Genomic DNA, 16,261 nt, shown 5'->3' on the forward strand with positions numbered 1-16,261 from the left:
GTTATGTTGAAAATATGTAAACTAAATGGCAATTTTCTTAGAAAGGGAAGTAATATATCATTTAAACGTAAATTATGAAAATAAAGTACATTAATTTTGAATTTATTGCGCTAGATTAAAGAAGATGCTCATACGAGTAATACAAACCTTTGTACAATAAAAGAATTAACACTTAAATATATCGTTACAGTTTTGTTAAGGCGATACCTCAAGGTCCATTTTCATACATTTTGTTTCGCCTTTAATCTGGGTAACTAAACAAGTATTGGCAAGTAAAGAATTTAAATTCACGTCTAGTTAGTGATTAGTTCTCGCAGTTGAAAGAAAAATGTAAAAATAATTAATAATCATGGATATTTCTGCCTTTAAAATTTCGTCATATTAAATTTTAAAGGCCGAAATATCCATGATTATTAATTATTTTACGTTTTTCTTTCAACTGCGAGAACTAATCACTAACTAGACGTGAATTTAAATTCTTTACTTGCCAATACTTGTTTAGTTACCCAGATTAAAGCCGAAACAAAATGTATGAAAATGGACCTTGAGGTATCGCCTTAAAATAGAAATATGTTTGGCATCTCATCAAAAATCTGCGTTGGAATACTACTTTTTCTTATTTTTCATTTATTGAATGACGACACGAGCCGTTTGCTTGGTGGTAAGCGGAAAAACCGTCCATAAACAGTAGAAACAGTATCCAACACCTTGAATTACAAAGTATTGTTCGATATTCGACTGCGCTATCCTGAGACATGAGATGTTAAGTCTTATTATGTCCAATAGTTCCACTGGATACAATTTTCTTCCAACCAGAATACAACAGTGACTACACACTGCTGCTTGGCGGCAGAATTAGACATTGCGGTGGTATGTACATACCCAGGCGACCTCTCACATATGACATACCTACCACCAGTAAACCTAATATGCCTCTGCACGAAAATTATCTATTTCAATATTTGAAATAATGTAATGTATAGCAACGTAATAAATTTCTTATTATGTTTACCCGGTTCTTAGACCAATGTCTAATCCGAAAACTAGTCTTATTTCAATAAATAAGACTAGTTTTCGGATTTTATCGGGGTTTTTTGATTATAACAATTATAAAATGGAGGTACATGTTGTAACTGACTTTTTGGATGATCAACACCTCAATTTGGTGATGCCCATGAAGGTAGCAGTCTTCGAAACGTTGGGGATAAATTAAAATAGAAAAAACCGCAATAAAATTCGAAAACTAATTTTATTTTGATATAGAGACTTGTAATATAATAAGCGAGTAAAATAAAATAATAATAACTAGTATCTCAATTCTGGTATCCAAAAATAATTAGTATTCTTTGCTGCTTGGCTCATACCGCTTCTTATGAAATATTATCTATTGTCTACATTTGACCAGCTGTTCACACAGTACATGTCTACGATAATTTTCCACGGATTCCAATTTAAAAAATTTATAAATAGTTCAACATGCAATATATTAATTTTTTTTTACTCGAACAACGTTTATGTAACATTTGATATAACTTAAAGTCTTACTTTAACACATCAGTTGGCATTAAATTCAAGTTGCGAAACGAACGTAATGGGAAACTAAGAGCCTCTCCCATAAGGACTAGACATTTCTATTCAAATGCATATAGGTTAATAATGCCATTTTCTACGTCACAAACGCCTCTACAAAGAACATCAGGAGAACACTAAACATAAGTATTTACCCATGAGTATACAATGCCTTCAAAGAACTGATAGGGCATGCACATTGTTCAAGCGATAATTAGTATTCCGCAGAGTGTTCAATACAACACAATAAGTCTACATATAGCAATGTCATACAAACTTGACCGTATCTGATACAGCGTACAATAACCAAGCAAAATTTTAATACACCTTCATGGATGTTTTCTTTAAAATGTTTTATGGAAACGTGGACATGGAGCTAAAATTTAATTTTTGTTTTTTGGATTTTAGTTGATGGTGGCAAAATGTCTCTATGAAGCTAACACATACAGACAGACACACACATGCCTTTATCCCCGAAGTGGCAGGCAGAGTGTGTTCCGTCCCATGATATGATGGGGGCAAACCTATCGCTATATCGTGGAAAAATTCAAAACTCCAAGCTTATACTGAGTAGAAAAACCTAATACCACTTTGACTGACCCGTAATTTGAACCAGAGACTTCGGAGCGGTCATACCGCGCACGCAATACGCACCGATGTGGTATAAAGCTAACATTAGTATATATTCCGAATGTTTTTACTTTCTGCTAATACTTTATAGTACCAATGTTTTGATATTGATTTAGGCTTCGAAATATTTCAAGCATGTGTCTCGGTCTGAACAACTTTTGATTGTCGAAATAAAACTAGATTTTAGATTAGTTTCCATGATTGCAGCCTTCTAGTCACGGGGCCGACCGAGTTGTTGGTCATTTGAAAAGTTATTTACAATATCTACCAACATTTTACAATTACACATAATTTTGTGATATACAAAACTTCTGACCAATACTTAAATTTATAAATGTATAAGTAACAGGAGTGCCTATATCCCAGTTAACAGTGAGACTGTTTCGGTATTAAAATATGATAATATTCTATCCCATATGTTATTCTTAATTAATGGACAATGGTTTAGTAGCATAGCAGAAAACTATCCTCAATTACAAATAATTTATGTACATGAAAGGAAATATCATTTCTGCTTGTATAAGAAGAGTGTATCTAGACCCTTTTAAAGGCCTTTACATGCATATAGTGCCTTTTTAGTTCCAAGTAAGTATCCGCTGCTGATCATGGCCTTTATTTATAAAGGGATCTATTGATTATATGATATGTAGTTTAAGTGTGTTTAATTGTGAGGAAATTGCACATAAGATGAAAAAAAGCTAACGAAAAAATGGAGATATCCCTACCAGCAAGTCCAGGCTAGAGCACCAATACTATTCCATATTTGAAATTCTAATCAATCATTTCAAGTTAAACAAAAACATAATCGGTTTAATTGGTTCTATTGCAGCAATTATATTTATTATTCCACGGCACCGGATCACAAATACTGGAACATCTGGCCCTGAAGAAACGTCCTTAAACGCATATCCACTGAATATTCTGTGGCAATGTTGTTACGCAAACGTCCGTTATAATATGAAAGAACTGAAGTAAGTTTTTCACGACTACGCTACGAACATGGGTGTTGTGCGCGCGTGTGGTTATATTTTTGTGATGTTCGTGTCCTGCCATCTTGTTGCAGGGAAGGTGTGCATTATTTTTTGATTTTTAGGAGTAGTGTTTCGTTTATCCATTATCAATGAATTTAGACTATTGATTGACCTAGTGCTTCGAGGCGTAGTGCTTTGTCTCATGGTTTCTAATTTATTGATAAGAGACAGTAGAAAAAAAAATTAAAAACATTTAATGCTTTTGGGGTAGTTATGTATTAAAAAAAACTGTTTATATTTTAGTTTTAAACTTATAGGTACCTTTTTTTTCTCATCAATAATAAAGCTCAAAACTTGGGTTAAAACTTCGGAGTAGGGGTCACATTAAAGAGCAGCGTTCATTAATTAACACTAAACAATATTCCTACATGTTCTCAATCAAAATTGGTTCTGATTAAATAATTTGGAAAATTTCCTATATTTGTTTCAGCCATTTTTTGGTTCGTTGTTAATGTTATGCGCTCTATGCGACGACGATTATGACGATGCTACCAGCACTACAGCCAGTTATGAAGACTTGGTCGACTACCTTTGCGACTGTGGACCTCGACCACGACGGACAACAACGCCTAGACCGGGACTACTGCCGAATAACATCAGGATGGCCATACGTAAGTATTTGTTGTATGAAACTTATCACCTTATAGCCTTCCTTAATACATTTATCTTCTTGATATATTATACATTTATAGTCCATTGACTATCCGAAACTAAAATAATGTTTTAAAGCGAACCAGTTGTTCTTGATATTAGCGCAAGCAAACATATTCATTCACATGCCATTGTTCTATTACTTAAATATATTTATTTTTTAAATAAAAAACGATTGTGGCTCATACTACATATATAAAATGAAAATTCACGCCAAAAGTTTGATTATTTGATTTGCGTAGATTTGTATTATTTTTATAAACCGCGCAGAATGAAATCACATCTCTCGATGCAAAAAGAAGTAGGTTATTATACAATACATTGTTAATGTTACAGTAACAAAAATAATATTGGGAACCGGAAAATCCTGTGTTTGATTTCTAAATAAAATAATAAATAATTCAGTAGTAGTTTTATAATGAAATGAGTTGTTTGGAAATCAATGAATGATATTGCGTTATCTTTACATGTCTATTATACGTACTTTCCTCGGTGACTGCCTTGGTGGAGTAGATGTAATTTAACACGGTATGAAAGCGATTAATGCGCTGACGTCCTGGGTCCGAATCCCGGATCGGGCCAAAAGTAATTGTGACTGGGTTTTCTATCTTAAAAATTACTCAGTTACAGCTCAGTGATACCCCTGTGCCTTGGAAAGCATGTAAAACAGCTGGTTCTGCACCTGATCTCTCTCTGATGAGTGATCATGTCAGATTGCCATCTCATCGAACTATGAGAATGCAGGAACAGAAAGTGCATTTGTGTATTGCGCACACACTTGTGCACTATATTTCCTGCGTTCTTGGCTGATCTCCGATGAGATTGGCTGCCGTGGCCGCAATTTATTAGGAAATAATCAATCCCTAGTACTTTAGTACATCATGGAAATTAAATACGGTTATCTAACTGCATGTGCATTACTTGTTTGCCTACCTATTAACTATAAGCGTGAATTTCCGCGTTATAATGTCGAATTCATTTCAGCGCCAGCTAACGGTGTAAACTTTACAATGTCCAATGTGAACGGACTTTGGGAAATGGTAATGTCGCCGTGGGGAGGTGCGCCAGGTGCCCCTGCCACTCCTGCGCCTGCTGCTCCAGGTGCTCCCGCGGCACCTGGTGCCCCCCCTGCTCCAATGCCAGCGGGTGCGACGGCGGCTACCCTACCACCCACCGCCGCGCCGACTCCTGCAGCAGCTGGTTAACCAATATAACTAGTTTATATAAAGTATTTGTTATATTTATCCATGTTGTATTGTATAGTAGTGTTACCGTTAATAAGAATTAAGTTTGAATAAATATAGAAATTAAATTATATGTATTTGTTGGTATGGTGTAAACACTATGAAGAAACGTTTTGAAGGGGTTATGATATCTATTTTTTTTAAGTCCTTGTTGTTGCTTGAACAGTTTATAATTTCTGGTCTTTATAGATGCAGGTTAAGATTTAGTTTTAGTGTTTATTCCAGAGCCAAAACGCTAAAGTCTTTAACCAGGTGTGACTTCAAAATTACGAGATTGAACTAAGGATCCGGGACGTGAAAAAGTGACGCGCGGTCACTATAACGACATTGTTTAATATTAGGTAAAAAACAGCGATACTGAGTAATACCATAATATGGAAAATTGTGCAAACATTCATGATATATTTGTTTAGAAGTAGGTTATATTCAATTACCTATTTATAATAATTTTTGCACACAAAAAGCCGTGTCCTGATTTATTCTGACAAAAATTACGGACTTTTTGGGAAAAGAGTTACACACGACAAGAGCCAAGAGTTGAAGCTAGTTTATTTACAATAAGCAATATAAACATAATATATAAGAAATTTTTATTATTGCAAAGGAAGTCAAAGTCAGAAACTTTCTTTTCGCAGTTAAATTTTCTTGTGTTTATGCAATAAAGTAGACTGAAGACGTGGAATAATAATTGTGTCACCAATTACGATGATGGTTAATATTAAAACCGATTTATGCATTGAAATAGCATCTATACCCTGACCAGGAAAAAAACCTCCATTTTGTGGTAAAATATGGAATTAATTACAACGTTAACTTTGAAAAAAAGCAGATGTGGTGCCCCGTGCTGGTTTTTTATTTTACTCGTCCAACTTATTATAACCAAGTTTAAATAGTATAATAGGTACAATAAGTATGGAAAAATCTTTACGAACGGGCACAACCCAAAGAACCTGAAGATAGACAACAACGCGGCGCGGCGTGCTAATTATTAGGTACTAGCATTTGCTCGGAGTTTCGCCTGCGTGAAGTTTCCTGAAGATTTCCGGGATAGAAAATCCTATAACCTTCCCAGAGTCTCAAGCTATCTTCATACCAAATTTCATAAAAATCCTTTCAGTAGATTGCGAGAAAATCGATAACATATAGACAGAAAAGGGGACTTTGTTTTATAATATGCATAGATTAGGTAGGTAGGTAGGTAAGTAGGTAGGTATAAGTTGCATATATTGAGTATCCTACACAGTCAAACATATAAGCATCAAACGTTTCTTCACGTACGAGGTTTTGCAAATTCTCAATAGTGAAGCTGTGGCCTTGGTTCGACATAATGATGTCACCGGTTGGGAGGTCACGTTTCTCGTTAGTCGACGTTGTTCCACCCTTACTATAATGTAATCCGGTCACTTGGTCGTGCCATTGAAAAAATCGTCTGATCTTATACAATCCAATTACGTCTAATATTTTTGATAAATATTAATGGCGGATAATACATTTATTATTTAACTAATCAGGTCGTGTGCGATTGACTGCGGCTGTACTGTGCATTTCCGATTCTTCTCAAAAAAACATATGTTTACGTGAATGTTAGACATCGATATTTTATCGCGGTATTTTTATATTTTGAATTTTTCCCAACGTTTCGAAGACGACCCCGGGACAATGAAGGCAACATTTATTTCAAAAATAATGAAATTACATAAAGACACCATAACTAATACAAACGAAAAATCATGCCACTTTAAGTACTCCTGGGCAATCAATTCAATACGAGCACGAATTAATACATTTATACCCATTGAGTTTTAGTTTATAAATCACTACAGCAATACTGCATCTGCAGTGTAGTACAGCATAGGTTCTTGGTCTATGAACTGTAAAGTTCGAGGTTAGATTCCGATGTGGGTCAATTTTGCGTGAAATTCTTCATGTTATATCATAACATACATACATAACATCACGCATTTATCCCCGAAGGGGTATGCAGAGGCGCAACTAGGGCACCCACTTTTCGCCAAGTATGTTCCGTCCCATGATGTGATAGGGGGCGAGCCTATCGCCATATCGGGTACAAATTCCAGACTCCGGGCTGATACTGAGCAGAAAAACCCAAATATCACTTTGCCCGACCCGGGATTCGAACCCAGGACCTCAGAGCGCTATTGTACCGGACATGCAATACAACTACGCCACCGAGGCAGTCAAGTCAAGTCAAGCTATAAATGCGCACATGTTATATCATGTGCGCATTTATAGCAGGAATTGTATTTTCTGCGTGATATAACGATAGACATCAAATAAATGAATGCCCTGTGAAATGTGTGAGTACTGCGCCTATGCATTACCCATCGGAGACGAAGTCTTGAGCTTATTAGTAGGTATTTAATATCTACGACTTTATTTAACTTTTTAGGTTTATTTGAAGGCTGGAAAACGTGCTTCTGTATCGACTAAGTACCAACGATAATAACCGTCACCCAGAATAGTAGAATTTTTTAAACGCTCTTTTTACAGTAAACATTATATTAGCAAAAATAATCTATCTTCTATCTTCTATATCTTCTATATCTATACTTATAATAAATCTGTAGAGAGGTCAATTCTGTACATGAAATATATTTCCAAAATAACTATCAGGGGGTGATTAGAGATCGATACTGATGCCAAAAATGCAATTAGTAAAATTTTTGTCTGTCTGTCTGTCTGTCTGTCTGTCTGTTTGTCTGTCTGTCTGTCTGTCTGTCTGTCTGTCTGTCTGTCTGTATAACCGTTATAGAAACAAAAACTACTCGACGGATTTTAACGAAACTTGGTACAATTATTTGTCATACTCCTGTGCTGGCTATAGTATACTTTTCATCACGCTACAATTAATAGAAGCAGAGCAGTGAAGGGAAATGTTGGGAAAACGGGAGAAGTTACTCCATTTTTTAAGCTTCCGTCACGTGTGCAACCTTAATGGTTAAAGCTACACAGAAATCATGTATGACGGAAATGTTCTCCTTAAAATTATGTAAAAAATATCCCACGACAGCATATGTCTATCTTTTATGGTTGACTCACAATAACACGTGTAACTCCCGATAGCTTAGCAGTTCGAAGCTTTCTTATTATATTTGTCTACTCTTACGTTTATAACACTCTCAGTCATCCCCTAATTAAAAAAGTTAACATTATTAAATATTCCATAAATAGAATCATAGAAATCGGTATAGAAACACCAAAGTTATACATGATATGCTAATAATAAGCCATCACGCGTGAATATTGAATCCCATCATCAGACCCTGACCGGAAAATCGGACCACCTGCATACCACCATACATTAAAAAAACATCCCGACAAATTGAGGACCTCCTCCATTTTTGAAGTCCGAAATCCACGCGGGCGAAGCTGCGAGCGGAAGCTAGTTACAGAATATAATTTTTAGACATTTTTTTGACAACGTCCTACCAGAGAGAATAATAGAAAAGTCGCCGCGTGACATATCTTCTATTCTGCCAGCTTGCCCGCGCATGCGAATAATTCCGGAAACGCCCGATGTCATCGGCTAGGATAGCGGCGCGTAACAAAATGTTCTGGTTTAGTAAAAACAATTATGAAAACTAGGGCTCTGATTGTGAACATTGTTTGAATATATATATTTATTGCTATGAATGACGAAACGAGCTTGCCGTTCACCTGATGGTAAGCGATGCGACCGCCCATAAACAATAAATTACAATCAAAAAGTATTGTTTGGTATTCCACTAGGCTCGTTATCCTGAGACATGAGATGTTGTCTTATTATGTCTAGTTACACTGTCTATAATTTTCTTCAAACCGGAATACAACAGTAACTATACAATGTTGTTTGGCGGCAGAAATAGACATTATAAGAGACTTACCTACCACCAAAACAACTACTATTGCGAATATCTTTTCTGAAAGTTACTTGCTTCTTACGCCGACAAAGAAGCGAGCAATGTTTACTACTGGCTACTCTATATTTATGAAACTTTACATAAGTAATTACGTATTATGTAATAACGAGATATAATTGGGTGATAATTTAGACACACCTATATAATTAATAGAGTAAATCGACCGAAAATCCTTACATAAATTGCACGCACATACTCTAGAACTATACAAATTTATTACGGAAACTGTATTTCAAATCGATATACACAATCGATTAAAATAGTTCTATCGGAAGACAGAGCGGATATTTGAAATCGATGCAATATTTTTTCCATGTTTGTCGGATTGATACCCTTGAAATAAAATTTAAAGGAGTTTTTCGCGATAATTTGTTTAATTCTTGCTTCCGATGTTTCGAAGACTTTACAGCCTTCATGGTTACCTCTGTCCTTTACTTGAAAGTATCTTGCGCTTTCCGATAGTTTATATGACTTGTAACTTAACGCGAGGGCAAATCTGTTTATGATATTTAAACTGCTTAACAGGATAGAATTCAGGTATGAGTATCTGGTATATACTGCATAATTAATTCTAATTGTGCAAGGCGGACCATTGTACCACCATTTTTATCTTTTAAAAATTTATTTATAATAAACATATATTCGGAAATTTCAACTACATAATAAAACAATTTTATACGTAAGCTAGATGCGTTAATTGATCGTACAGACAGCCTTAGGTTCAATAGTAAAGTTTGGACACGGAACCTTAAAAAATACTTTATTAATATTCCGCCTTCTATAGTTCGGATAGTAAATAATATTCTCAAACTCTGAATAGAATTAATAGTATATATTCAAGTATCATAATATTTTATAGTCATGATACAAAATTATAAGTACTTGATATTTGAACAGGATGTTTTGTTAAAAAAATCTAATTTATATTCCTACTCAAACAATGGAAGTTCTGGTATGGAAAATAATCCTGTGCCGCAATAATTGTTATGGTTGCAATTAAGTGTTGAATTGTAGTCATTATTGTTAAATGATCTTTGAAGATTTATTTGTACTAAATACAACATAGAGATTTATAATATCTTTATTTGTTATGATGGTCAGGATTTTTTGTTCACATTTAATCTTACTTCTTATTATATAAATGTTAGAGTTTGTGGAAATGTTTGGATGTTTGTTAGAAGTAAACGTAGATAGCTGGACGGATTTGGTTGAAATTTGGCAAGCATCACCATATATTCGTTCTAGTGTTTTAGGAACTTTTGTTACAAAGGCTTTTCACACAGGCCAAGCCGTGGGAAATACTTAGTAATCTATACGTTTGTCTAAGAGATATTCCTTATTAAATTGAGTATCTAAGAGTGTTGGTTGTAAATTAAAATGAAGTATACATATATATAAATAAAGAATTTTATTTTATTTTGATATTTAAAATATTGCGAAAATGGACCAATCACAATAAAGTATTTTGTGACATGCTTATAAATTACTTATTTTTATTGGTTATACTCGGGATGGAATCGAAGATTAAAATTAAAGTCGCTTATTGAAAAATGCTTTTATATCAAATACTAGATTAACTTAATGTCACTTGTTACGTATTATTTATATCGCATATGCAACGGTTTGACAGCCTTTTCATTAAGTTGCACTAGTATCTAAACACAAACCCCCTTATTCATAGAAGTTTTTTATCTAACGACCGAGTAAGGCTGTGATAACAAGTCTGTTTCTCAGTGCTGACGGCATGGCAGTCTTCGCAGTGCGTAGACGTAGAGCCGTTGTGATTGGCTAATATTGAAATACGACAATAATAACCAATCACAACGGCCCTATGTCTATTTCTCAGTGCCGTTGGACACTGAGAAACAGGCTTGTTATCACAGCTTTACTCCGTCCTTAGATAAAAAACGTTTATGAATAAGGGGGAAAGTAAACAAACACACGTTATTTATATACCAGTAAATAAACATTGGCAACGGAATCGTGCAGTTTAACTGTATTAGACTTTCAAAAGATTTACACACGAGTGCGCGTTCACGTACTATGTTTCTGAAAACAGTCACGTATTTAATTAAACAAAACACGGGGAAACATACTCTTAGACAGGAGGCTATCTGTTTTCCCGGCTTTTTTCTGGTAGCGGTGGGAGTAACGTGTTCGAAAATGAAATCTTGAGAGTCTGTAATCAACTCACGTAGGTACTGATTTGATATACCACTCAAATGCTTACAAATGAACATACACACATCACACATTTATCCTCGAAGGGGTATGCAGAAGCGCAACCAGGGCACCCACTTTTCGCCAAGTGTGTTCCGTCCTATGATGTGATATAGGGCAAGTCTATGCCATGTCGGACACAAATTCCAGAGTTCGGGCTGACATTGAACCAAAAAAACCCAAATATCACTTTGCCCGACCTGATATTGGAAATCAGGACCTCAGACCGCAGCTGTAGCGCGCATGCAATACAACTATACCACCAAGGCAGTCAAACCATTGCAAATGCACGGATATAAATAACCTCAAAATAACTCATACTTATCAAGTGACATTAAGTTAATATAGCATTCGATAGAAAAGGCATTTTCAATAAACGATTCAAATTTTGATTATCGATTCTATCCCGAGTATAAACCAATCATAATAAATCATTTGTGAGCATGTCACAAAATACTTTGTTCTGAGGGGTCCATTTTCGCAATGGATTGAAAAGGAGATTGGGATTACTCACTCTTATTAGGCAAAAACAGAAAACCAATAATAAAGGCCACTTTTGTCTAGCTATCGAAGCCCTGTATTTACCTCTAAAACGACCCTAATATTATATAAAAAAATTTGGGATAATATCGCGATTTTTTATATTTCGAACTTATAATTTTTTTTTTTAAATAAATATAATCAATATAATTATAAAATGTAGATAGATATTGTAGCTGACTATTCGTACGAGCAACACTTCATACCCCGTGACCATGAAGGCTGCAAAGTCTTCAAAACATTGGGAGAAAATCATAATAATCTAATCCGAAAAATAGTTTCTTCAAAACCCTATTATTACTTGAGGAGCACTAACTGACAAATTACAATAAGATTTCCTGCTTGCACAAAGCGTTCGCAGTACCCGTTGGACTGGTGGACCAACCCGCTCACCTTCCAACAGGCATGACGAAACGATCGCGTTACACGCACCCTCGTACATTGTGTAATGTTTATTTACAAGTACAATGTTAGCATTAGTCGGTGAAACTTCTTTTTTAACCGACCTAGATTCTTCCTCTTTTTATTAGTTCTAAACTTCTTGCGACTGCACTGGTGAGTCCAATCAGGTCACGCAACGTGATATTAGCTTTTTTAGCTTAACAGCCCAGAGTCTAGAATTTGTGAGTGACGTGGAGATAGTTTCACCCCTATGATATTATGGGATGAAACACACATGGCGAAAAGTGTCCCGGTTGCGCCTCTGCTTACCTTTTCGGATATAAATGTGCAATGCATGTTTTGTTTTGTTTTTTTTTTTTGTTTTTCATTAGATCTAATTTTAATATAAATCGGATATTTTTTTTTATATTTAAAATGTGAATTATTGGCTGCCTAATAGCTTTAATCTTTAAGAACTAATGGGTCTTTATTGTTTGAGTTAGTTTCGGTTGGGATCTCGTATTCCATGTAGGCCTTATACGTGTTTTGGTAGACGTCACATAACTTCGAAATTCTAATATAAAAATTTTGGATTTCTTCATGAATATCATGAACGGCTTGTAGTTAACAATGACTACACAATATGTTATTAAAACTTAGTTACTAGATCGAACTCAGGACCTCCGTCTTAAAAATCTGTTTCACTCTCAAAACCATCGCTACATTTACATTTCATACGATATAAATATATCTAAACATTCAATACGAATAGATTTTAATTAAACGAAACAATAAATAATGGTATACCATTAGCGCTCTTGTAGTCTATAGCTTAACAGTTACAAACTATGTAATGCCTGAATCTGCGCACCTTACTAATTCGCATCAGATACAAATCGACGTGGTTAATACGCAGTTCCATTAAGATTGCCTAGACAGGCACTATTTCGAATCGCCCCAGGCTGTTAGGCCATTGATATGCGAGTTATGACTGGCACAAATTGAAAACCAAGACATGTTAATGTACTTTAGAGTCGTAGTTAAGAGTCATAACTATGTAGGAAGTCAGAGGCGTTAGAAATAATGGTCGGTGATGGTATGCGATAGTTAGTTTAAAGCTGAGGTTATGCTGAAAATTTAACCTTTAGTTATTATAATATAATTTTATTAAAAGTTACAATACCGACTATCTATGCAATAGGGTAGTTTACGCCTTTTTTTAATACATTCATTTATTAAAAATGTATTTGATCCAAAACCTTTAGGAAAAATAAATTTTCAAAATCCACGCAGTAATAAATAAGATATAACTTTGAAATTTGGTGGAAAGGAAAGTTGTCAAATCACAGTAATATGGAAATGTGAGTGAAAAAAGGACAGCGCGATATTCCCACCACAGCCCCACTTTTGCTGGCAACAATATTTCAAACATGAATAACTGTTTTATTTTTTAACCAATTTTGATGGCGATTTCACAGAAGAATTTCTTTTTCATATTATTTTCTGTTACATATAATATAATAAACTAAATCAAACATAGGAACTACCTTATTGCGTTATTAAGAAACTCCTTCAAACAAAGGACCTTGAACATTCGTTCCATACATTTTCGGCGCACGAGTTATGGCGAGAATATGCACAAATAAAAAATCATTAAAAAATAAAAATACATTTTAGGGCTTTTTGAAAACTTTAAATTACCAAAATATTTTATTCGCTATTAACTTTTCTATTTAATAGTGTTCGTTGCAAATTAAAATTATATATACTTTAGGAGGAGATGCATAGAATCAACCATTTTAGTAGCATGACATCCACGTTATAAAAAAAATCAACAATCAATTGTTAAGGTAACATGTTGTAGAAATACGATGTTTAATTTTTCTACATGTTTTATTAATGTCAACTATCTGTAGTCTGTTTTGCTGGGGGGCGTACCTTAAATACAAAATTATTACTACCAATTTCGTTAGAAATATGATGTAGCATGGTTTTCTATTACGCTATAAACTAAATACTATTTCACGAAGCGATATTCATTGCTCTAGACACAGTGGCAGCAAAAAACACGTATCTCTAACCTAACCTAACTTATAACTAGAACTAAGGTCGAATGCTGCAGTCCGGATGTGACAAAAAATATAGAAACCCCCGCAATTATCTTGATTGACATGAATTAAAGCAACACCTATATCAAACTAATCGATCTGATACTGAGAATTGAATGTATTTATTGATATTTTGCTCATTCTGTTCATGGATACTATCAGATTAATCCTTTTATGTCCTATTTTATCGAAATAATATTCTTCAGATTGTTATGTTTGTTCTTTAACAGTTTTGCGAGTCTCATTATGTATACTTATATTACTACTTATAATTATAGGTACGTAAATAACATTAAGCAAATTTAAAGTAGTTGTAAAGGCATTACTTTTTTGTATTTTTTTTACGTGCTTCAGAACTTGTATTTATTAGTGACAATGTATTTTCGAAACTTTACTTTTACAAACTCTTTTATAGATGGTATGAAATAACCATTATTTAATTATTTCGTTCATAAATAAGTATCTAATTAATTGATTAGTTTTGTATTTTTCGAAATAAAACTTAATATATCACTAATAACCCTATAAAGTTATAGAAATAAGTAACTATATCCGTGAGAACAATTTATTTCTGAACGATGCATTTTCCTCATTCTATTGTATAAGTAGTGAGGCTTTTGAACCTGATCGGTAAGTGTTTATACTTAATTTTTTATACTACACACCTACCTATTTAGGTACGACTATTTATAAATGTGATAGATCTAAGGCCGGGTTTGCATTAGAACGGCACGACAGTTTTGTCTTTGGCCATCTGTCGAGTCTGTTTTTTTGTTGAAAGATGGTTATCGTCATGTTAATAAGATGAGATTTATTCCTCGAAGTATATTAGTATAGAAGACATATCATTTACACCAATGATATCCGGCCAGATCGACCTGATAAAATGTCCCGTAAGTCGCAAGTAATTGTGTCGTTGCCGATAATACTAATGTAAATAATGATAGTGAAAGTTTATAGGACATATCACGCCATATTTATTCAACCCATTTAACTCTGCGACAAATTTGTCGCTGCGACCCAACGTAGACCTAGCTTAAGATATTAGACATAAAAAATCTATTGTCAAACTTCTGCCGCAATATTTGGCGGAAGTAAAGTCAACATATTAATATTGCCGACTTCGTAAGTCTGTGGAGTTCTTTTAAATTAAGGTTAGCACAACGCAATACTTATGTATATGGTTACCGCGAAGTACAAATTATTATTATTTATAGCTCACGCTTAGTATTATAGATCTTAAGATTTTGTAGCATACTAGCGACCCTCCCTGACTTCGTACGGGTTGCATTAATTATATAGACAGATGACTTCTTGTGGACCCTTCAAACTACACAGTGTCACCCTCTGGGCTAATCTGAAAATTACAAAAAAATTACATGAAAATCGTTCTATTGGTTTTAGAGTCCATAGAGAACAATACATGTTTAAATTTATATAGATACATAAAAAGCATTATGCTACTACAGGTTTTAAATTATAGACGTACATCGCTAGAACTCTTGCTTAAAATAACTATATTAGTAAACAATTAGTTTACTAAAAAAAGTTTTCGGGTAAAAGTGGACGTACGGAGCGACATAGTCGTGAAATAACGACCAAGCTCCTTAAATAAAGATTAAAAAAAAAAAAAAACAATTAGTTAACTATGTTTATCCTTAAACAAATTTAAAGACTTAATTTGCTGACGCACGCCAACACCCATAAACAAAGATAATCCCACAGTCGATCGAGACTTGGTGACTTGCAATCCATCAAACGGTACTGATAAGCGAACCAAAGGCCTTTCTACATGAGACTAACAAAAAATACCACCCAGATGGCAAAATACACGTTATTGTTTCGATTTCGGAGAAGGAAGCTCTGACCTTTAGATTTAGCCCTGAGTTATACTATGTAATACGAATAATATAGTCATTGTATTAGTGAGTCCATAAATGGTATATTTTTATTGCATGAAATTAATA

General features: G+C 34.3%; 1 protein-coding gene across 1 annotated transcript; it reads left to right on the forward strand.

The window, feature by feature from the left end:
• Window positions 1-3,153: 3,153 nt before the first annotated feature.
• LOC115448569 (actin cytoskeleton-regulatory complex protein SLA1) lies at window positions 3,154-5,202 on the forward strand. Its single transcript, XM_030176041.2, has 3 exons — window positions 3,154-3,267; window positions 3,661-3,841; window positions 4,866-5,202. The coding sequence occupies exons 1-3, from the start codon at window positions 3,199-3,201 to the stop codon at window positions 5,084-5,086; spliced, it is 471 nt and encodes a 156-aa protein (XP_030031901.2). The 5' UTR covers window positions 3,154-3,198; the 3' UTR covers window positions 5,087-5,202.
• Window positions 5,203-16,261: the final 11,059 nt, after the last annotated feature.

The sequence above is a fragment of the Manduca sexta genome, chromosome 21 (genome assembly GCF_014839805.1).
Source record: "Manduca sexta isolate Smith_Timp_Sample1 chromosome 21, JHU_Msex_v1.0, whole genome shotgun sequence".
Classification (NCBI taxonomy): Eukaryota; Metazoa; Arthropoda; class Insecta; order Lepidoptera; family Sphingidae; genus Manduca; species Manduca sexta.

What these genes read in the sequence shown, in the direction of transcription:
- LOC115448569 (XM_030176041.2), top strand. Translation starts at nt 3,199, where the DNA reads ATGGGTGTTGTGCGCGCGTGTGGTTATATTTTTGTGATGTTCGTGTCC. An exon ending in GCCATCTTGTTGCAGGGAAG is followed by an intron (nt 3,268 to 3,660) that starts GTGTGCATTATT and finishes TATTTGTTTCAG; the next exon opens with CCATTTTTTGGTTCGTTGTT. An exon ending in TAACATCAGGATGGCCATAC is followed by an intron (nt 3,842 to 4,865) that starts GTAAGTATTTGT and finishes AATTCATTTCAG; the next exon opens with CGCCAGCTAACGGTGTAAAC.